This window comes from Apteryx rowi, unplaced genomic scaffold (genome assembly GCF_003343035.1).
Source record: "Apteryx rowi isolate R43461 unplaced genomic scaffold, aptRow1 scaffold_947, whole genome shotgun sequence".
NCBI lineage: Eukaryota > Metazoa > Chordata > Aves > Apterygiformes > Apterygidae > Apteryx > Apteryx rowi.
In genome coordinates, this window is record NW_020451257.1 from 175779 (window position 1) to 197805 (window position 22027).

The following is a 22027-nucleotide window of genomic DNA, read 5'->3' on the forward strand; positions in this document are numbered from 1 at the left end:
AGTCACTCCCCCCCCCCCCTTTTTGGGGGTGGAATGTGACACCACATAAAAAAAAACACACACACACACAAAATGCAGTTCACACCAACCCCAAATCCCTGCTTAAACAAAGCATAGAAACATGCATTAAAAAAACTCTGCCCCCCCCCCMAAAAAGACTCTTAGTCCCCCAAATTTTGAATCTCCAAAAACAAATACTCACAACCACACACTCTGGGGTGATGTGCATCTCATGCCTGTAGTGGCCCTAGATGCAGATGGGATGGATCTTGCCTACATGCAGTGGTGGGAACCAGTTGTCGGCCCAAGGCCCTGAAGCCGTGTGAGATCCCTGGGGTGTCTGTCCAGCACTATCCCAAAGGGCATGGTGTTCCTGTAAGTCCTCTGCTGGCCCTGCCAGCCACATGCAGTTGTGCTGGACACACCAGGCACGTGACATGGTTGCGAAGACCTACTTTCAGACTATTAAATTGAGTAGTTGTACTGAATTATGTTGTGTGTCTGCAGTGTCTGAGTTGAAACCTCATACTGAAAGGTGAAAGAGTAAATGCAGTTGATGGAGCTGAGAGAAGGACCTGCCTCTCCCAATGGTACACACTGCTGTTTGGTCAGCAGGATAGCTGTGAACTTACTGGCTAGGGACAGGCTTAGCTGTCCAAAATGTGGGCACCTGTTGTCATGCTGGGGGCAAAGGGAATCTCCCTGCGAGCCCCTGCTGATGCTCCACAACAATGTGGGTGCCTCAGCAGTGCTCCATCAGAGCTTGCTGGGACTAGCACATCTTGGACCTCCTCTGGCACCTTAGATGTCTCCAGTGGTTTCTGGGTGAACAACTGACTCCTGTCCTCTCCACTGATGGTAGTGGAAGCTTAGATGAGATATTTGCATGCAGACACTTTTATTTTTTTCACACCTACACTTCGACAAGAGAATTTACACTTTGTTTAGTTTTGTGGTGTGCATGAGAGTGAGCTAAATAGTCTTCCACTTTGGGCCAGGATTAGACATCTAGACTGATTTACCTGGATCTCTGCCCTAAGCAGGGGAAAAGGAAACTCTGTGGATGTTTAAATGTCCTCTCTAATAATGGGACAAGATCATATTTATCTTAGGCACCCATACACTGATAGAAGAAAATGCACTGCTGTAATCAGTCTCTCTGAGCTTCAAGAGGCAACGTAGGTGATTATTTTTGTCTACTTCAAAGTAGGTATGCTGGGGTGACCCTGCTGCCTTTCAGGAGCTGTCAGCACTGCTGTCCCAGGGACATCTCAAGGGTGCACAAGGGACAAAGAATACCACACCTTCGGCTGGGCCTCTGCTCCTGAGCTGGGTCAGGCTCCTGGGACCAAGGCAGCTCACAGCACCTGGGCAGGTGCTGCAGAGAGACAGCTCTGTGCAAGTGCAGCAGGGCTCCAGACACTGCCTGTGGGTGCCAAGACAAGATGATACAAATGAGAGAGATGTTAAAGTCAGTTCGGGGCGGGACAACAGAGGAGAGTTCATTGCAGGAGAAAGCTTCATAGCTCTTAACACAGTAAGTCCCTGGCAGCACAACAATGTAGCTGAGGTTCCAAGAGGGGGTCTTTCGAAGCTAGCACATCCCATGCCTGAAAGGTTCTGTCAGGATGACTCTCCCAGTTGCTCTTGCATAGAGCAGCTGGTGCTTTAGAGCAGAAATTTCCTGCCACACCATCAGAAGGACAGGGCATCACGGCTCCCTTCTCCAGGGAATGGCTGCCAGGGTGTGCACACTGGTCTGCACAGGCTCTGCACCTCAGCCTACAGACAGCACCAACATCACCTTTGTGGCCTCATCAGGGTTTATAGGACCTGCTCCTTAGGATCTGCAAGCACAGAGATGCCCCTGGACAGTGCCCTCACCCAGGAGGTTTCTCTAGGGCAGAACTGGGCACAGAGAGGGCAGGATGGGGTCTGTGAGCACTGACCAGGGAAAGATGTTAGGACAGAGAGACAGCAACCTTCAAGGACAGCTCCAGGCAGCAGAGATGGGCATGGAATGAGAGGGAACTGCTAAGAGAATTGTCCTTGGAGGATGAATTTGGGTAAGTCATGGTCTGCTGCAGACACTTTCCTCTGAGCAAGCCCCCTGTGTCTCTTTTCGCACCCAGCAGAGCCTCTGCCCTGACAGCCATGGAGTCCAGGGCATGCACCACCTCCTCTGCAGCTATACCTGTGGCAGAGGAGAGGGGTATATCTCCTGCCATGGGCCCTTTTCATGCTGCCCAACAAAGGGGCTGAGTGCGACTGTCCTGCAATGTCATCATCTGTGAGGTGGCATGCCCAGCTGGGTAAGGTGAAGGCTTTCCTGAGTGCCCATCTGCCTCTCTCCTTGCCTCCCTTGGCAGCAGGATCATGGTGTTGCTCTTTATTTCCTCTCCTGTCCATGCTGCTCCTGTTCTGCTCTTGGGTTCCCTGAGGTTGGGGGATTTCAGCTGCAGTTCAGACATTGACACTGCAAGTTGTGCAACAGAGGGGTCTGAATGGGAGCGAGTTTGCCCCAGCCCCCTTCTAACCTGTRGGGCTCCAGGAAATGTAGTCCATGGACTTGGAAAATGAGCAGACTCTGCCTCAAGGAGAGCTCATCTTCAGCCCTAACAGTCCTTTGACTGTTTCCCTGTTGTGTCCTGCAAGGCTGCGAGCTGCCCTCCAGGACACCACTGTCTCATAGCATCTCTGTGCTATCTGAGAGACCCATGAAAAAGGTGCAGAGATGCTAAGACTATGGAAACGGTGGTGGGAGATTGTATATGGGCAGCTGAAAAGAGCCCTGTGTGTCCTTGGCTAGAAGGGGAGTGTAGAGACCTCCCTCTGGCACTCTAAGAATGAGAGAGAAGTTTCAAGTTCTGTACTTTGAAACTGGACTGCTCTCAGCAATGGCCAGTTTCTTTTTAGGGCAACGTAGGAGTGTGATCATCCTCCAGCTCAAAGCAGTGCAAGCACAGGAGAGCTGGCACCAAGGCTAATAGACAGACTAGCTGTCCTCACTCTGCACCAAGTGAGAGTGAATCCTTTCCTCTCAAGACTCAGTAGAAATGCCAAAGATTCCTACCTTTGAGGAACACTCCCCAGGGGTAACAAGGACATCTAAAAGAAAAAAAAAAAACAATGTTAAAAAATCCCTAAAACTCTGTTCCTTGAAACCTCATTCTTTAGAACTGGTGGTGAAGATGCTGAAAAGGCCTTCCACATAAGGAGTGGATTTGACCTGACAGAAATTCTGTATGTCAGAGCTAGTCAACTCCATTCCCTCCTTCCCACCACTGCACAGCCGGACTGACTGCTCTGCAGCCCATGGGCAGAGGCCCCTGCTCCTCACAGCACACTCAGCCAGTGCAAAGTGGAGCTCAAGCAAAGGAGCTGCACAAAGATCCTATCAGCAAAGAGAGATGCAATATGGGGAATTCAAAATGGGGGATTGTATGAGAACTGGAAATTTTTTTTTTTCTGGAAAAGTCTCTCCTAACTTGTCACTGTATTTTCCTCCTTGGACAGCCCTCTGTGCCCAGGGCAAGCAAATGTACAACAGGAGCTCCTTCAACGAGTTCCTCCTCCTGGTGCTCATGGACACACAGGAGCTGCAGCTCTTGCACTTCTCGCTATTTCTTGGCATCTACCTTGCTGCTCTCCTGGGCAACGGGCTCATTATCACAGCTGTAGCCTGCGACCACCGACTCCACACCCCAATGTACTTCTTCCTCCTCAACCTCTCCCTCCTTGACCTTGGCTCCATCTCTGTCACTGTCCCCAAATCCATGGCCAATTCCCTGTGGGACACAAGGGCCATTTCCTACTCAGAATGTGCTGCCCAGGTCTTTCTGCTTCTCTTCTTGCTATCAGCAGAATATTTTCTTCTCACTGTCATGGCGTATGACCGCTTTGTTGCCATCTGCAAACCCCTGCACTATGAGACCCTCATGGGCACTAGAGCTTGTGTCAAAATGGCAGCAGCTGACTGGGGAAGTGGTTTTCTCTATGCTGTCCTGCAAACTGCTAACACATTTTCACTACCACTCTGCCAAGGCAATGTCCTAGAGCAGTTCTTCTGTGAAATCGCCCAGATCCTCAAGCTCTCCTGCTCAAGCTCCTACCTCAGGGAAGTCGGGGTTGTTGTGGTTAGTCTTTGTTTATTCTTTGGGTGTTTCATTTTCATTGTGCTGTCCTATGTGCAGATCTTCACAGCTGAACTGAGGATCCCCTCTGAGCAGGGCCGGCACAAAGCTTTTTCCATGTGCCTCCCTCACCTGGCTGTCGTCTCCCTGTTTGTCAGCACTCTCACATTTGCCTACCTGAAGCCCCCCTCCATTTCCTCCCCAGTTCTGGATCTGGCGCTGGCCGTTCTGTACTCGGTGGTGCCTCCAGCAGTGAACCCCCTCATCTGCAGCTTGCGGAACAAGGAGCTCAAGGAGGCACTGAGGAAACTAGTTCAATGGGTACAATGTCAGCCCCAATAACTATTCCATGTGCATCCACTCATCATTCACAGGGCATTTGACCTCAAGGCTATGTGTTGTTCATTTCTTTCTTTTTTTACTTTCCTCTGTTGCATTCTTGTAAAAAGGAAAAAAAGGTTTGGTTCATGCCACTTGTCCTCAGGAATCTCTCACTTGAATCTGACCAAGAGACCTTGTTGAAGCCAGAAGCCAGGCTTCCCTGTTCAACAGCAGAGGTGGGGGAACCTCAGAGCCTGCTACTCTGAGCTCACTCAGATGCCTTCATTGCGATGAGGAGAGTTTCCATTTGCAGTGTCTCTTTTGCACTGACACCAAGGAAGCTCAGGGGACAGAGCCAGGCTCAGATGAATAAAAATGGATTGAAACCATGGCTCTCATGTCCATTAGGAGAGCCCAGCATCCCTGGCTATCATCAAGGTTTTATCTCACACTGCTCTCGTGTGAGGGTGGAAGCCGGTTGTTACCTTGGGCTGGTCCCTTCCCTCTCCAGTGCTCCAAAACTACAAGTGGAGGAGAAGGAGAGGGGAGGGGAGTCAGGCAGCAGCTTGTGGGGGCAGACCCTGTCAGGTCCTGCCAGGACCATCCCCCCACTGCCACAGCAGGCATTTCCTCACTGCAGCCTTCGTGTGGTTGTTGCAGCTTTCCCAAGACATGTCCATCAATAGCAGCAGAAATTTTTCTTTTTAGAGTTGTTTTCTTCATTTCCATGCTGTCCTGTGCTCTGTTCTGGGTATATGGCCCAGTAGTTCTCATAACCTGGTAGTAGTAGGGTTGTGTTTCCATGTGCATGTGTCCTGTAAGTTCAGTCAGGACCAGGCAATGGGCACTCTTATGCCAGACCTGGCCTCCAGAATAACATTCCTATAATAAAAAGGGATCTCCTCTGTGACATGCCTGAAGTTTGGCCTTTCTTCAGAAGCTGGGGTTAAAATTATGCCCAAGGGATTGTACCACAGAAGGATTTGCTGTTCTGCTTGTGGGCTCCAGGGAATGAGTTCAGAGTCCCAGTGTGATCTGTTAGGGACCACAGGCTGCATCCAGGGCTCATTTCTCAGTGACCAGTGCCAGCAGCGATGGTGAATGATCTCTGAAATGCCTGCCTGTCAGGGCTTTCCTACAGGTGACAGTGCTGATGACAGATGTCCACCCTACTGGAGGAGAACCTGAGCCACCAGGAAAGCTGCTGTTGCAGTAGGGTGACTGTGGCCTTTGCCTCCCTCGCAAAAGGTCCCACACCACCCCCAGCAAGGAACAGGCTGTTTCTCCATCCCYGTGCTGCCTTCCCAGCAGGATGGGCACGCGAGGAAGGGCTCAGCCTGCCCTGTGCTCAGGGCCAGCTCCCCAGGGCTGGCACAGCTTGGTCTGAGGCACCTCCAGCTCCTCAGCCTCTGCTCCAGTACGACTGGCATAGGGACAAGAGCTCCTAGGGCAGGGCAGAACAAGCTTGGCTGGGAGAGTGTCAGGGGAAGATCCAAAGGTCCGTGGCTCAGCCTGGGGCTTTGGAAAATGCGCTCATGCACCCTGAGAGAGTCCATCTGCCTCGTCTACTCTGCCCTGTGCTCCTCTCCTGTCAGCCAAAGGAGAGTCCAGCATTGCCTGGGGACTCTCTTCTCCAGCCCCACACTGCCTTTTCCACCCCCAGCCTTTGCAGTTGCATGTGCCTGGTCTACCCACTTGCCTTCACCACAGTCACAGCTGCACTAGAAGCCCATGAAAATCCTGGTGCTCCTACACTCGAGCTGGCATCCACTCTGAATCTGCTGCCTAGCCAGCCACAAACGCATCAGCCATCCAGTGCCCAAGCCTTGCAGCTGAGGGCAGGAGTCTTCACCCTAATTTTCCTGCTCTTCTCCCTGCTCCCAGCATCACTGCTTTCCTGGGTAAGCTCTGCTTGAGGCCTTCAAGTTCCACCAGCATCCTAGCAGAGGCTGGGGGGTCTGAGCACTCAGGCCCCACCCAGCCAGGACTGTGCCCCATGAGGAGCTCAGCAGACAGCCATGCTCCCAGATCTGCAAGGGTCTGGGTGCACAAGACAGGCCATGCAAGGCTGGCCTTTTCTTCTCTGTCAGGATATGGTGACCAGCAGGAGGACAAAGCTGGCCATGTACCACCCCACAGCTGGGATGAGCAGCCAGCATTGGAAAGGGGCGATGTGAGGGGCTGGTCTGGGATGATGACCCTGGCACAGCTTCTCCAGTGTGTCCATGCAACACAAGGAACAACCTGGACTCTTCTCCTCTGCACCCTCCATGTCCTGGTGCCTTTCCTAGGAGACCTGCATTTGCCCTGCAAGCACACTGGTGAGTGCTCCCAYACTGCCCATTCACACACAGTAGCTGAATGACAGCATTTTCCTCTCCTGGGCCTCTCCAGCCCAGCCAGTCCCTTACTGGGCTCTCCTCGCCTCTCCCACCCTCTCCCCAGCTCAGCCCAGCAGAGTAGCCCAGTCTGGGGTGGCCGCACAGCAGTGTCCACTGCAGGGTGCTGCAGAGCTCTGGGCACTCACACCACAGTCCCAGCCCCTGCCCAGGACAGCACCAGAGTTCTGGCCCCAGGGCTCCTCAGGCAGATCCTGCTGCCCTAGTGACAGAGATGCCTGCCCCGACCTGGTTCATACAGGAAAGGTTTTCTCCTTCTATTCCTCCCCTGCACACACACGCACCCCTGCTCTTCCCTTGGATGTCCCTGCTCCCCGCAGAGCCTTTCCCCATCTGAGTGCTGGCCTGGCTGGCTGTTCTTGTACTGGGCTTTGAGCTCATCCCCCCAAACCTGTGGACAACCCCAGAAAAGCAAGAGGCCCACTTAGGGTGCCATTTATTGGGTATATTCTTGATACCAACTTTGGAAGAGGAGTCCAGCCTCCTGGCATTGCACTGAGGACCGCCCCTTTCATTACGGTGGTGCTCAGGGAGGTCAGCTCTGATACAGGGGGTTGCACTGCTTGTTCCTGCCTGTAGTCACAGSAATGTGACTGTAGACACAGCAGTACTGTCACCAAGGTACAACAGACCTCAGGSCTTACACAAATACCAGGGTGTCAGAGTCCAATACTCTCTGACCAGGTTCTCATAGATATTCCATGCATGGAGAGTGTTATGTCTAATTGCAAATTTACATTTTTGATGATATTTGACATTACACAGGATTTGGATTTAGCAGAGTGATACAGCAAAATACTGAAATCACAATGCATGTCTAAGTTACGCTTAGCAGAATATAGCAATTGTAATATAAGGTTGAGTCACAGTACAAATGTGATTCCTATTACTGGTCTTTATAACATGCTCACCATCATGACGTTGGGCATCCTCAATTGCCAGGAAGGAATACATGGGTTTAAAACACCTCAAGTCCATTGCTCTCTTCAAAGTTCTTTTGTTAGTTGTTCAGTTTTTATACTCTGTGTTGGGAAACCAGTAATTTACAATAGTTTAGGATGTGATTTAACTTAGTATTTCATTCATATGTACTATTCAATTTTTAAGACAGCAGAGGTTACGACAAATAACAAGACAGTGATCATTAACAGTAAGAGCACAGGATGTAACATCAACCACAATACACTGGTAGCTTTTGGTGACCAACCTTAAAGATACCATATCAATGATGCTTAGTAAGGTTGGTTTCCACTTTAGCTAGATGAATCAGTTCATTATTATCATATATTGTCTTTTATTTCTTCTAAGTGTTTTCCAGTTTCAGGTAGGTGTTGAGTAACCTTTGTGGATTGTTTGAGAAAGCTGTCTAATTGATGGAAGGTTACTCCAAGTGTTACTGATGTAATAAATGGTGCAAAAATAAGCCATCATTTGTTCAGTCATAGGAGAAGCTAAGCAAGTAAGCCTGCATGGTGATTTGGTCAAAAACGTGTATCACATTACAACAGCAAATTTTGCCTTACAGGTCTGTAGTACCCATTTCACTCTATTGCCAAAATCATGTGCAGCTTCCCATCCAGTGTGTTATTACATATAGTTACATTTAGACTTACTTTAGATCTTAGGGTTAGTGTAACGTTATTGCCTATTATCAGTCCTTGACCTCATGCTATTACAGATGGTATTCCTCCTGTAACTGCAGTTTTAAAAATGGCTTGTAACTTCAATAGCTGACTTGTCCCATGGGTAATGTGGAAAGGCAGAACCTGCTAGAAACAGGTTTCAGGTGTCTGTTGCAGTTATCAGTGTTCCCATGGTGAGAAGGTAACACCACATTTTCCTGCAAGAGAAGACACCTAGGTCTGGGACATAATCCAGCCTTCACTTATAGTTAACTTATTCCCTTTAGCATTTGCAGCATCCCATGCTTCGTTCCTTATTAAACAGCAGAGTCACACAGATTGATCCCTGAGTTGGATTATAACCACAACCTTATCTCCAGGACTTTGAGAGTTTCACTTCTGCTTTAACATGAATTCATGCAGCTACTGACAAAACACCTTATCTATGGGACTTCCCACAAGGGTGTGTTACTTATTTAGCTGACTTACGACTTCCCACAAATGGGATCACTTAGAATTATTCTACAAGAGAAGAGTCACTCTTGTGTAGCTGTTGTTGTTTTCTGTCCATTCTGTCTTTTTACTACCCCATTACTTTGAGGTCAATATGGTAGGTGGAAAGTCCACTGAACTCCATTTGAAGCACACCAAGTTTGCACTTTATTCTTCAAAGGTGATCCATTATCAGATTGTATTTCTCTGGGCAAGGGAAAAGCAGCAAGCCACCAGTTCAAACCAGCAGGCTGACCAGGGCCCCTTTCCCAAAATATCTCAGTGAGCAGCCCCCAAGCCAGGCACAGCCGGTCCCACCACACTGCCAGCCTCATGGGGCTCAGACCTAGCATCTGCACCAGTGTCTAGAAGCCTGTGTCAGTGTGTTCAAGGCACAAAATGCTCTCCAGTGTCCAGAGCTCCTTGACAGCTGGCCCAGCCAGTGGGATGGGACAGGCAAGGATGTTCAAGTTGCCTGTTCAAGTTTCTCAGGAGGGAGTCTGTGCACTGATCCTGGACAGGGACAGGGAGGTCTTTCAGGAAGGAGCCTTTGAGCATCCCTAGCGAAAATCTGGGCTGAGGCCCYTCAAGACCTTGATAACCAAGAGACAGTACAAGGCAGAGGGTGGCTCAGGATGTGGCAGATGCATTTGGGTGACTGCGGTTCTGGAGGAAACAGGCTGTGAACTGAGAAAGGGACTCCCTTCAGCACAACACTCCCGACTCCACCTTTGCCCCTAGATGTGTTTGATACCCAGGGTCTTGGATGGAGGAACAGGCCAGGGGGGATCCTAATGGCTCTGTGGCACCTTTGGCACCGGTGCCCAAGCAGCCCCTCCTGCAAATGCTGCTGGGTGCCAGGCACCAACAGTAGCCACTGGCAGTGCCCATGGGGAAATTGCTGCCATGCTGGGAGGAGGCAGGTGGGACACAGGACTCCCTGTGTGCTGACAGCAGGGAGACTGGCTTATGGAGAGCTGGACCGGATCCATCAGCCAGGAGCGATGGTGGCAGTTCTGGGGACAGCTCCCTGCCACCTGCCAGGCTGCTCCCTGCCCCAGGGAAGACACTGCTGTCAATGGGAAAGCTCCAGGGAAAACACCTTCCAACTTGGTCTTGAGCCAAGGGAAGAGACAGATGCTATAGTTGAACTTTCAGCAGAGAGGTGGGATGCCTCTCCTCTGTCCTCCCTTCTCCCCCCTAGAAAAGGGGCTGATGACAGATGGGAGCCCGCTCAGAAGTGGGGTGATGCTGCTACTTGCCACCCCCTTCCCCACACCGAGGGCCGGCTTCATCCCTCTCCCTGCAAATGCCTCTTTTCCTTTTTCAGGCTCTGAAGGGGGCCAAGAGGGCCACATCAGATCGCTGGACAGAGCAGGACATGGTGAACAGTGGCTTCGGTGGCCAGGTATCACCTAAGCACACAGCTGACGCCATGGACCTTGGCAGGAGGGGCTTTGGTGGGGCTCTGCTGCTAGGTGCAGGTCCTGGGCTCCTGGGGGGAGCACGATGTCAGGTTCAGCTCCTGCACCAGAAAAGCTTAATCACAGCAGCCATGGCCCAGGCAGAGAAGGAAATCAACTTTCCTTCTCTTACGGCCCTGCCAACCAGACTCACCCTTTTCCTCCCTTTCCCCTTTGCCTCACTCTGAACCCACCTTCAGACCAGGCTTGGGGCAGGCATGTGGTACATGCACTCCTTCCCCAAAGAACAAGCTGCCTTCACAGCTGGGGCCTGGACGTGCTGCTCCCACATTATGCTCCTGTAAAAATGCCACAGAGACTGTGCTGCTGGCATGGTATTCAGTCCCATGTGCCAGCCAACTCAGCTCTGATGCAGGGAGTCCCACAGCCAAGGTGTCTGTTGTCCTCCTAGGGTTTTGCAGCCTCCCTCCTTTGGGCTCCTGTCAGGACAATGGACTGCTGCCCTGAAGCAGGGGGAAAAATGAGGAAAGTGAGAGGCCACTGTCAGACCAAGGAAGCTAAGAAAGTGAGAGCCTGCATACAGCAGCCATCAGGCATACATGGGGCTGCAACAGCCTCCCAGCCACTTCTGCCTTTTCCCCAAGCCCAGCTGACCCCCAACACTGCTCACAGGACAGGGACAGACCAGGGTTGGAAGTGAGGGGCGATGCAGGGCTCCTGCTCAGCACCCACAGCCAGGGCAGGGACTTGCCCTTATGCAACCTGTGGTTAGGGGTTGCAAGACAGGCCCGGCRCTGGCATGCTCCAGGCTGCTCCTTCTCCCAAGGGCCATGTCACATGGTAGCCTGGGCCATGCTCCACCAGGCCCTAGTGCCAAGGTCGTGCTGCCGCCTGCGTGGTGGCAGTGGGCCTCAGAGGGATGTGCAGGGATCACTCTGGGCTCCTTCCCCAATGCTGAGCCTAGCACATGTGACTGCAGGACACGGTGAACCCTGAGCCAGCCTGCATCAGGAGCCCACATCACTGTACTGCTGACCTTCATCAGACCACGGCAAGGAGGTGCACCAAAGCCTGCATGGCTCTGGGGGGGGGGGGCACCCTGCACCCCGCTCCCCACCACTGCTGGCAAAAGGGTCCCCTCGGGAGGGAGCAGTGGTGGAGAGGAGCGCTGGAGGGACGGCTCCTGCCAGCAGAAAGCTCAACCATGGGCACTCCCAGTACATTGGGCTGGCATGCACCRGTAACACAGGCAGGAGAGTGCACCAGCCACCACCAACTTCACCAGTCCCTTCCCCTAGCATAGAGCACTGAACACAGCCAGRGGGAGAAAACAGATTATTTGATTAAAGCAGCTGCAAATGGACTTTTATAATGCTGCTCAGAGTTTTAGCAGTCTGGGAACAGGGGGCTCAATCTCCTGTGTAAAATACTGGAAAGTGCTGGGATGGCACCCAAAGACAGATTGCTGCACAGGACAGCACTGTCTTGTGTGTTCTGACACCTGGCAAAGCAGACAGGGCAGATGTTGAGCTCCAGCCCTTCCTGTGCAGCACCAGCTTCTACTTCTGCTGCAATTCAGCACAAATGGACTCCTATGAGGCTTGTTCTGAGGAGTGTCCTGGTTGGAAATGCTCTCTTGGGAGAATAACTTCCCTGTAAAGACACTAACAGGGACCTAAGCTTTTTGCTGCCACCAAAACAAWGGGCCTGCAGCCCTACTTGATCCTTCTTTTGGCAAACCCAGGAATTTAAGTCAGAAACAACTGTTGTAACCTCCAGTGTGTCATTGTCTTTAGGCTCAAAAGACGGGCGGTGTTGGATTTTGAGTCTTCAGGGACCACCAGGAAGACAGTGCATAGCCAGCAGTCATCCCCCACTGCAATCCACAGTTGCCACTTGGGTCACTAGAGAGAAAAAGGAAATCTAGGCTATGGCAGAGGGGAGAGCCAAGATGCAGTGCAGAAGGGCTATAAGGCAAAAGGTTCATAAGGCAATAGGGTCTCAATCCTGGAATATACTAAATGCATATTTATAATAGATACAGTTCTGTGTAAATCGTATAGTAGCTGTCTGACAGACTAAACTACACTGTAAGCTATATACTGTTAGCCTGCGTTAGCACAAGTATGTAATAATTAATAAATACATAAATAAAACTGTATGAGGTTCTCCATGGGGAGCTGAGTGATGCTGCTGGGGAGGCCCTGGGCAGAGAGCTCTGTGTAACCTGGGAACCCATCAAACACTGCCAGGTCCCTCTTCCAATGTCTCCTGGGACTGGGGTGGGGAGGAGGTAGCAGGATCCCACGGCAGGACCTGGTCTCTACTGCCTCCTCCCTGCCCAGTCCCAACAGCCACCTGAGCTGCAGCAAGGCACCATGARGGTTTCGGGGGGRTGTGGGAAGACTCCCCAGCCCTGAGTGCAGCTGGCTTTATGCCCCCAGCAGGCAGGAGGGTGCATGGTCACTGGGGCTGGCAGTGGATGGGAAGCCATCCCTATGGGGCTGGGTGCCAGGGACCTTTGTTGCACTGCTGTGCCCCACAGCTGAGCACTGGCACCCTGGGAGCTGGCACCTGGCTGGGCYGCGGGGGCCTCCTGTGCCCCCAGTCCTCTGGTCAGGGTCTGCTCACCTTGGGGCCCCTCATCTGCCCTCCCATGCAGCCCATGGCCCCCCATTTCCTTCTGGAGTTTCATCAGTGTTTAGCAGAATTTGGGGCAAAGTGACATTGTCTTAACAATGATCTTAATATTGATCTTAATATTCCTCTATGAATGTTAAGAAAATGCTATAACCATCAATTACATATGTGAATAGTCATCAATTTAAATAAATACATGGAAATGAAAATGTTGTTATTATTTTCAAAAGTCATTTCAAAGTATTTTTTGAAAGAGCTTGTTCTACCATACCACCAAGCTTATACTTTCCAGAGGGCACTTCAGGGGGCTTCGATGATTATTTTGCTCTTTCTTGCTCCAGCAGAGGTTGGGCTCAGTGCTGATGGAGAGGGAAGGACTTGGTAGGGGGCGAGAGCTTCCTTGGGGGCTCCTCGGATAACATCCCACCACCTCCGTCTGTCCATCCCTCAGTAGCATGTCTGCAGGAGAAGGCAATGGGAAACCACTCTGTCACTGGGATGCTCCATCCCGATGTTCGGTGAGGTGATGTGGAGCTGCAGAGAGGCCACAGTACATGCAGACAGATTGGCTGTGAACCTGAGCTAAGCCCTGGTAAAATTGGGACACAAATTAGGGCTGTAACTTGCACTGGGGAAGAGGGATATACTGGGATACGAGCAACATGGCTGCATCGTACTGTGGAAAGGCACTTAGTGCTCCATACAACACCAAATATGCACTAGGTGAGCCCTGATCCCCCCTAAAGCACCCTCTCAGTGCCTTTTGGAAAAACCCAGATCTCTACGTGTGCCAGCAAAGACACTCTAGGTGGCAAAATATCTCCCCTTGGATCACCTTTTCCCCTGGCTTGGGACTGGTGCTATTGGAGTAGGCTCAGCTAACTGGCAAAGTCTAGGGTTGGGATTGGGAAAGAGAAAGCCTCGAGCTCCCAAAAGGCACATGGAGGCACCTGAGTACTTGACAACTTCTACCCTGACAAGCGCACTCGAACTTGCCACTGTTGCAAGCGTGTCTCTTCCAGTGTTGACATCCACAGAGGTTTCAGAGCTGTGCTCTGGCAGGAGGTCAGATGAAGGTATGGCTTCAGTGGTTACAGAGTGGGGTGAGGCTTCAGGAAGGGCTGGGGTTTGGCTTATGGTTTCTGGTAATCACCTAAAGTATGTTTTAGAGTTTGGGGTTAGAGGACTGGATTAGGGCTAAAGTTTGGGGCTTACATAATAAGGCTAGGCATAAGAGCTAGGGATTAGGTCACTGTTGGGGGAAAAGTTAGGGGAAGGTGTTAAGGGTTAAGGGAACTACAGGCCAGTCAGCCTCACCTCGATTCCTGGAAAAGTGATGGAACAGCTCATCCTCAATGTCATCTCTAAGCATGTGAAGGATAAGAAGGCGATCAGGAGTAGTCAGCATGGCTTCACCAAGGGGAAATCACGCTTAACCAATCTGAGGGCCTTCTCTGATGGAATGACTGGCTGGGGAGATGAGGGGAGAGCAGTGGATGTTGTCTACCTTGACTTCAGCAAGGCTTTTGACACTGTCTCCCATAACACCCTCATAGGCAAGCTCAGGAAGTGCGGGATAGATGAGCGGACAGGGAGGTGGATTGAGAACTGGCTGAATGGCAGAGCTCAGAGGGTTGTGCTCAGTGGCGCAGAGTCTGGTTGTCAGTCTGTAGCTAGCGGTGTCCCCCAGGGGTCAGTMCTGGGTCCAGTCTTGTTCAGCTTCTTCATCAGTGACCTGGATGAAAGGACAGAGTGCACCCTCATCAAGTTTGCCGACAACACAAAACTGGGAGGAGTGGCCAATACCCCAGAAGGCTGTGCTGCCATTCAGAGAGACCTGGACAGGCTGGAAAGATGGGCAGAGAGGAACATCATGAAGTTCAACAAAGGGAAGTGCAGGGTCCTGCACCTGGGGAGGACTAACCCCATGCACCAGTACAGGTTGGGGGTTGACCTGCYKGAAAGCAGCYSTGTGGAGAAGGACCTGGGAGTGCTGGTGGACACCAAGTTAAGCATGAGGCAGCAATGTGCCCTTGTGGCCAAGAAGGCCAATGGTGTTCTGGGGTGCATGAGGAAGAGTGTTGCCAGCAGGTCGAGGGAGGTGATCCTTTCCCTCTACTCAGCCCTGCTGAGGCTACATCTGGAGTACTGTGTCCAATTTTGGGCTCCCCAGTACAAGAGAGACATGGAACTGCTAGAGAGAGTCCAGTGGAGGGCTACAAAGATGCTTAGGGGACTGGAGCATCTCTCTTATGAGGAAAGGCTGAGAGAGCTGGGCCTGTTTAGCCTAGAGAAGAGAAGGCTGAGAGGGGAGCTTACCAATGTATACAAGTATCTTACAGGAGGATGTCGAGAGGATGGGACCAGACTCTTTTCAGTGGTGCCCAGTGAYAGGACAAGAGGCAACGGGCACAAACTGAAACACAGGAAGTTCTGTCTGAATATCAGGAAAAATTTCTTTACTGTGAGGGTGACTGAGCACTGGAACAGGTTACCAGAGAGGTTGTGGAGTCTCCATCCTTGGAGATATTCAACCCCCCCCCCCCCGGATGCGATACTGTACAATGTGCTCCAGGTGGCCCTGCTTGAGCATGGGTGTTGGACTAGTTGATCTCCAGCGGTCCCTTCCAACCTCAACCGTTCTGTGATTCTGTGGGGAGAGGGGATGGGAGATGGGGCAGCACAGGGGGGGGGGGCTGCATAAAGGGGTCGTAGCCAGTGTTTCTGCAGTGCAGAGGCTGTCACATTCACCTCATGTGCAAAAGTCCTGTGCTGACCGCAGGCAGAAACAGGCCTCTTCCCTAGTGCCCATGCCACCCTCCCAGCAGGACAGGGACATACGAGAAGGTGCTCAGGATCAGCTCCCTGAGGCTGGCACAGCTTGCCTGAGGGACCTCTTGGTCGTTGACTTCTGCTCGGGCATGGCTGGACCAGTGAGAAGAGCTTGTGGGGCAGGGCTGGGAGAGCTCTCCCGGGAGTTTCTCTTTTGCAGTGTAGCAGTGAGGAGCATCCTGGCTCCCATTTGTGCCCTGTCCTTGTGCCCATCCAGACCTGTTGCCCCTCACACAGCCCCATGGCGTCACTATGCAGACTCTACACAGGGTAGGGTGTTCAGGTGTGGGGAAACATCCCCCTGGCATGGTCCCCACAACAGCCCTCGGTACCTTGTCCCCCGCAACCCTCCTGCTTTGGCAGTCTTCCACAGCGCACAGCCCAAGCCCAGCTCCAGCCATGTCCCATGAGGGGGTTAGTGCACAGCCATCCTCTGGGGTCTGCCAGGGTCTCGGCCAGGAGAGAAGCTGTGCGGGGCTGGTCATTGCCCTCAATACAGGTACTGAGCACAGCAGGACGGAGCTGGCCACACAATAAAATGCACCCATAAACCTGAAACCCTCAGGGACACCTCCCCAGTTGGTCCATGCAACTAAGAGCACAGACTGGCCTCCTCTCTTCTGAGCCTGGCATGTCTTGGTTCCTCTCCATGAGACCTGGCTCTGCACCACAAACCCACCAGTGTGTGTCCTCACCCTGCCTGTTCAGACAGCTTAGCTAACATTGGTGCTTTCTTCTGGGCCCTTTCAAGCCCAGCCTAGCCCCTCCTTGGCTCTCCCCACCTCCCCTGCCCTCTCCCCCACCTATCCAGCAGAGTACCCCAGGCTAGGGGTGGCTCTGCAGCAGTGCCTGTTGCAGGGTGCTGCAGAGCTCTGGGCACTCACACCACAGCCCGACCATCTTGTGGGTATGGCAGCCCCGGGAGGCAGGTGTGTGTCAGCTGCCCCATCAACCTCCAAGCTGGAACTGGCCCCAGTGGCACAAGGAGACAGGGGACAGTGACACTCTGTTTCCCTTGTTCTTGTGTCTAGGAGCCTCCTACCCCCAGACTGCCTGCAGCCCCTGTGCCATCTCCTCTTTCCAGGACAACACAAGAGTTCCTGCCCTGGGGCTCCTCTGGCAGCTCCTGCTGCCCCAGAGACACAGTAGCCTGCCCTTAGTTGACATACAGAGAAACAGATTTCTTTTTCTCATATACTTCACCTTTCAAACACAAAATTGCTCCTTTCCTCTCCTCCAGGGATGTCCCTGCTCCCTGGAGAACCTTTCCCCAGATGAGTGCATCAGTGCTGGCCTGCCCAGCCATTTCTGGACCCTCCCCTGTGCTCTCCGCGGGGCCCCAAGCTGCTGGTGTTGCTCTGCAGAGCAAGCAGGCTGTGGTGCCCCAGGGCCCTGAAGTGACTCCACAGTGGCCATGGTGGTCAGAGTGGGAAGTGGACCCAGCTGGATGGCATCATTGCACCTGACAACCCCCTACCAAAGGGTCTGTGACTGTGGATGATGCTCTGAGCAATTGCAGGGCATTTCAAATGGCTCAGGCTGTGTTCAGGTGTGTCGCCAGATCCAGACCATGGGTTTTCATTGAAGGTGCCATGAACCAATATCTGCAGGCTCCCTTTCCTCTGCCTGCAAGGTCTCCACTGTGGGCAATTGCTACCAGCCATGTCATATGGGAGACAGTCCCAGGCAGATATCGCTTGACCATTCACCACTGTCGGGAGCACTGGTAACCCATGGCTGCATCCAGCCCTCATTTCCTAAAACATTAGTCCATGGGCTCATCACCTTGAGCCCATGTAGCTCCCCAGAAAAGCAACTAGTCCTTTCATGGTGAAAGTCTTTGAGTGCATTCTTGGCTCCAGTTTTGGAAGAAGAGCCCAAACTTCAAGTATTGCACTGAGGAAATCCCCTTTTATTACAGAGAGGCCAGCTATGAAACTGCTAGACACGTTTACAGAAGGCCTCTGGATCAGAAAGACAGGGTTCACACCTCTGGAGAAGTGGGATGAATTCAAACATTTCTGCACAAACACCATTATCACAGAGAGAACGGCCAAAGCACAAGAGTTATCCATGAAAATTACAAATCACTTGTGAAGAGGAATGGGTAGCTTACTGCTGCTGAGCTAGTACCAGTTAAATCATTTTTTCAGTGCATCCTTGAGTTCCTTGTTCCTCATGCTGTAGATGAGAGGGTTCACTGTTGGAAGCACCACTGAGTACAGAATGGCCAGCACCATATCCAGAGCTGGGGAAGAGAAAGCAGGGAGCTTCAGGTAGGCAAACATGACAGAGCTGATGAACAGGGAGGCCAAGTGAGGGAGGCACATGGAAAAGGCTTTGTGCCAGCCCTGTGCAGAGGGGCTCCTCAGCACAGCAGTAAATATCTGCACGTAGGACAGCACAGTGAAAATGAAACACCCAAAGGCTAAACAGACACTAATCACCAGAACCCCAACTTCCCTGAGATAGGAGTCTGAACAGGAGAGCTTGAGGATCTGGGAAACTTCACAGAAGAACTCGCCCAGAGCATTGCCTTGGCAGAATGTTACTGAAAATGTATTAGCAGTGTGCAGCATCGCATTTGGAAAATTACTGCCCTGGGCAGCTGCTTCCATTTTGGCACAAGCTCTTATGCTCATGAGTGTGCCGTAGTGCAACAATTTGCAGATGGCAATATAATAGTCGTAGGCCATGACTGTGAGAAGAGAATACTCTGCAGAAATGAAAAAGCCAAACAAAAAGACTTGGACAGCACATCCTGAGTAGGAAATGGCCCTGATGTCCCACAGGGAATTGGCCATGGATTTGGGGACAGTGGTGGCGATGGAGCCAAGGTCAAGGAGGGAGAGACTGATGAGGAAGAAGTACACGGGAGTGTGGAGGCGGTGGTCGTAGGCTATGGCTGTGATGATGAGGCTGTTGCCCAAGAAGGCAGCCAGGTAGATGCGCAGGAAGAGCGAGAAGTGCAAGAGCTGCAGCTCCCCCGTGTCTGTGAACGCCAGGAGGAGGAACTCATTGAGGGAGCTGCTGTTGGACATTTGTTCCCTCTCAGTCTGGGGCACTGTCCAAAGAGGAAAAGGAATTGACAAGTTAGGACAGGCTTCTCTGAGCAAATCCCATTCCCCACATCATAGTCCCCCCATATTGCCTCTCTCTTTTGTCTTGTTCAGCTCCCTTTTCTGACCTCCTGTTTGTCCTGGCTGAGTGTGCCATGCAGAGCAGGGAACTCTGTCTGTGGGCTCCAGAGGAGTCAGTCCTGCTCTACTGGGGTGTGTAAATGGAGGTGTCAGACTGTCCTGTGTAATTTGTAGGGACACCTGGGAATGGGTGCCGTGAACTGAATGAAGGGAATTTGGTCCATTGAACCAGGGGGAATATTCTCTTTTATCTTTGTTAGAAACAAATGCAGCACTCATGCCAGCTGTCTTGGAAAGAGAAGATCCTTGTGAGGGATTCATCTCCTGCCACCTTGCCCTCCTGAACAGAGGTATCTGTATCTCAATCAGTCCCAGCAGCTCCCACTCTAGCAAGTGAGAGAAACAGTGAAGTGAAGGCAGGGGGTGACCTGACCTTTTCTACATGTCTCTGTTCCACTGAGATGGACCCTGTCCTCACATCAGTTTATCATCTGCACTTTTTATTCAGACACTGTAGTGGAAGTGGGAATCTATTCCTTAACTGCAGCTCCACCCCACACCTTAAGAGCAGAGAGAGCAAGAGCAAGAACCAGATCAGCACAGAGAAGTAAAAAAACAAGGAGCAATACTGTGACCCTGCTACCAAAGGGAAAGCAAGGAGAAAGAGACAAAATGGCACTCAGGAAAGCTTTAACCTTACGAGCTATGCACACCACTTCCCAGATGGCAGTCAGTCTCAGCCCCTTTGCTGTGCAGTGGGAAATGGGCATGTTGCAGGAGAGATGCCCCTCTCCTCTGCTGGAACCCAGGCTGCCAAAGAGGGTCTCATGCCCTGGACCCCTTGGCCTTGAGGGCAGAGGCTCTACTGGGTGGGACAGGAGACACAGGGGACTTGCTCAGAGGAAGAGTGGATGACAGGGAATTTTCCAAATTCCCCCTCCCCTTCAAATTCCCCCTTGATTCAGAGGAGTTAATCAATACCTCTAATGCCCCCTGAGAAGTCCCTGGGATGGAATGGGATTCAGTTCCCTCCCATGCACTCCACAAACTCATAGGAGGTGGGATTCCCTTGCCCAGGTTTTAGTGTGCACAAAATGGATTTCTGCATGCGAGCKCCTTGTCTAAGCTCTCACTGTAATTGAGATGGAAGGAGGGAGTCCACTATACACACACAAACACCTTCTGACATCTGAGGTGCCAGAGTTGGTCCAAGACATGTGCAAGTGTCTGCTTGCTCTAATGGAACAACTAAGAGACCCACAACCTTCCAGAGCATGAGCTGGGGACCAGGTGGAGAATCTCCTTGGCCATTTGAAATGATGCTCGATGCCTACTATGACCCCTAGAGCTCTACTCACTAAGAAGCTCAGACCTATACAAATCCAGACATTGCAAATAGCTTATGTAATTCAGTGCAGACACTTGATTTAATGCAATGACAATAGGCCTGCAGGGCCATGTCAGATGCATGGGCTCTCCAGAACAACCACCATGTTTCTAGCAGACACAGCAYGGGACCTAGAAGAAAACCATGCCCTTTCAGAGAAATTTTTGAGAAAACAGCCCAGGGCATCTCAGATTTCCCACCTGTTCCCAAACAATGGATTCCCACCACTGCCTTTAGGCAAAGTCCATCCCATTTACAACCGAGCATGCTGCCAAGATGGAAGGCACATCACACCAAGGTCTCCACACATATGCCTACACTCAAACCATGCCAGCTCTCCTCTCCCTAAACCTTTTCTGATTCCCAGTGCTATGAACAGGGACTGTGCTAATGATGCAGCCACAGGGTGGCTGGATGGCAGGCTGTTCAAACCCCAAAACCAAACACCTCTTCTGCCATAGTTGCACAGCACAGCTCTGTTTCTTTCTGGCCTTGGGTGCTGCAGGGCTTGATTTCTTAGTAGACCCCTCATATCATCATTACATTCCCATCTGCTATCTACACCAGCATACCTTTGCTCTGAAGTTGGGCCTTTGCATACACAGTGTCCTTGGCTCTTGGAAACAGGTTTCAGTGTGGCAAGTCTGCGCTCAGCCCTGATGCCACAGGTGAGGTTCTGCAGCCCAAATTTACACAAATACACAAAGTCCGGGGCATAAACAAGAGGAAGTGGAGATGTCACAGAACTGCAAATTTTTTAAACAGCCTTAGGAAGTCTGGGGATCACAGACTCTTTCTCATAGGGGGAACTTGAATCTCCCTGACATTCATTGGGAGGGCAAAATAGTAGGGTGCAAACAGTCCAGAAGGATTCTGCAGGTTGTGGAGGACAACTTCCTAGCACAGTGAAGCAAGAAAGGTCAACCAGGGTGACACGTTCTTGGACCTGGAACCTGAAAACAAGGAAGAACTGATCAAGGATGTGATTCATAATCAGTGTCAGCCTTGCCTGCAGTGGCCATAAGGTAGTGGAGTTCCTGATCCAGAGGGGAGTGAGGAATAAGAATAGCAGAGTCCAGACTCTGGATGTCAGAGGATCAGTCTTGGGCCTACTGAGGGAACTGGTAGGGGGATCCCATGGGAGGCAGCTCTGAAGAACAGAGGAGCTCAGGAAAGCTGGCAGGTCTTTAAGGACAGCATCCTCCAGCTCAATAACGGCCCATACTGATACTCAGGAAAACAAGTAGACATCTCAGGAGACAGGGTGGCTAAACAGGGAACTCACAACTGAGCTCCAGATAGAAAGGCAGCACACAGGAAAGGGAAGCAGGGAGAGGCTGAAAAGGAGGAATTTAGAAATATTGTTCAGGGAAGCAGGGAAGCAGTTAACAAAGCCAAAACTCCTGTAGGACTGACATTTGCAAGGGATGTCAAAGGCTCAAAGATGACCTGCTATTGCTTCACTAACAGTAAAGGCATAAACAAGGAAAACATGGGCCCATGCTGAATGGGGCAGGGAATCTGGTAACAGCAGATGCAGATAAGTCTGGGGAACTCAATCCCTTTTCTTCAGTCTCCACCAAGGAGGTCTCCCAGGCCATCATGCCCAAAGTCAGGACTCCCAAGGAGAAAAAGAA

The 22027-nt window shown here is 51.6% G+C and overlaps 2 protein-coding genes across 2 annotated transcripts; one reads left to right on the top strand and one right to left on the bottom strand.

Annotated features, from left to right (window-relative positions):
* Window positions 1-3488: 3488 nt before the first annotated feature.
* LOC112978599 (olfactory receptor 14C36-like) lies at window positions 3489-4475 on the top strand. Its single transcript, XM_026092203.1, has one exon. It carries the CDS (start codon window positions 3540-3542, stop codon window positions 4473-4475), a length of 936 nt encoding a protein of 311 aa, XP_025947988.1. The 5' UTR covers window positions 3489-3539.
* A 13529-nt stretch (window positions 4476-18004) lies between these two features.
* LOC112978600 (olfactory receptor 12D3-like) lies at window positions 18005-18904 on the bottom strand. The gene is made up of 2 exons (XM_026092204.1): window positions 18460-18904; window positions 18005-18111 (listed from the first exon to the last, which is right to left on the bottom strand). The coding sequence occupies exons 1-2, from the start codon at window positions 18902-18904 to the stop codon at window positions 18005-18007; spliced, it is 552 nt and encodes a 183-aa protein (XP_025947989.1).
* Between the last annotated feature and the right edge of the window lie 3123 nt (window positions 18905-22027).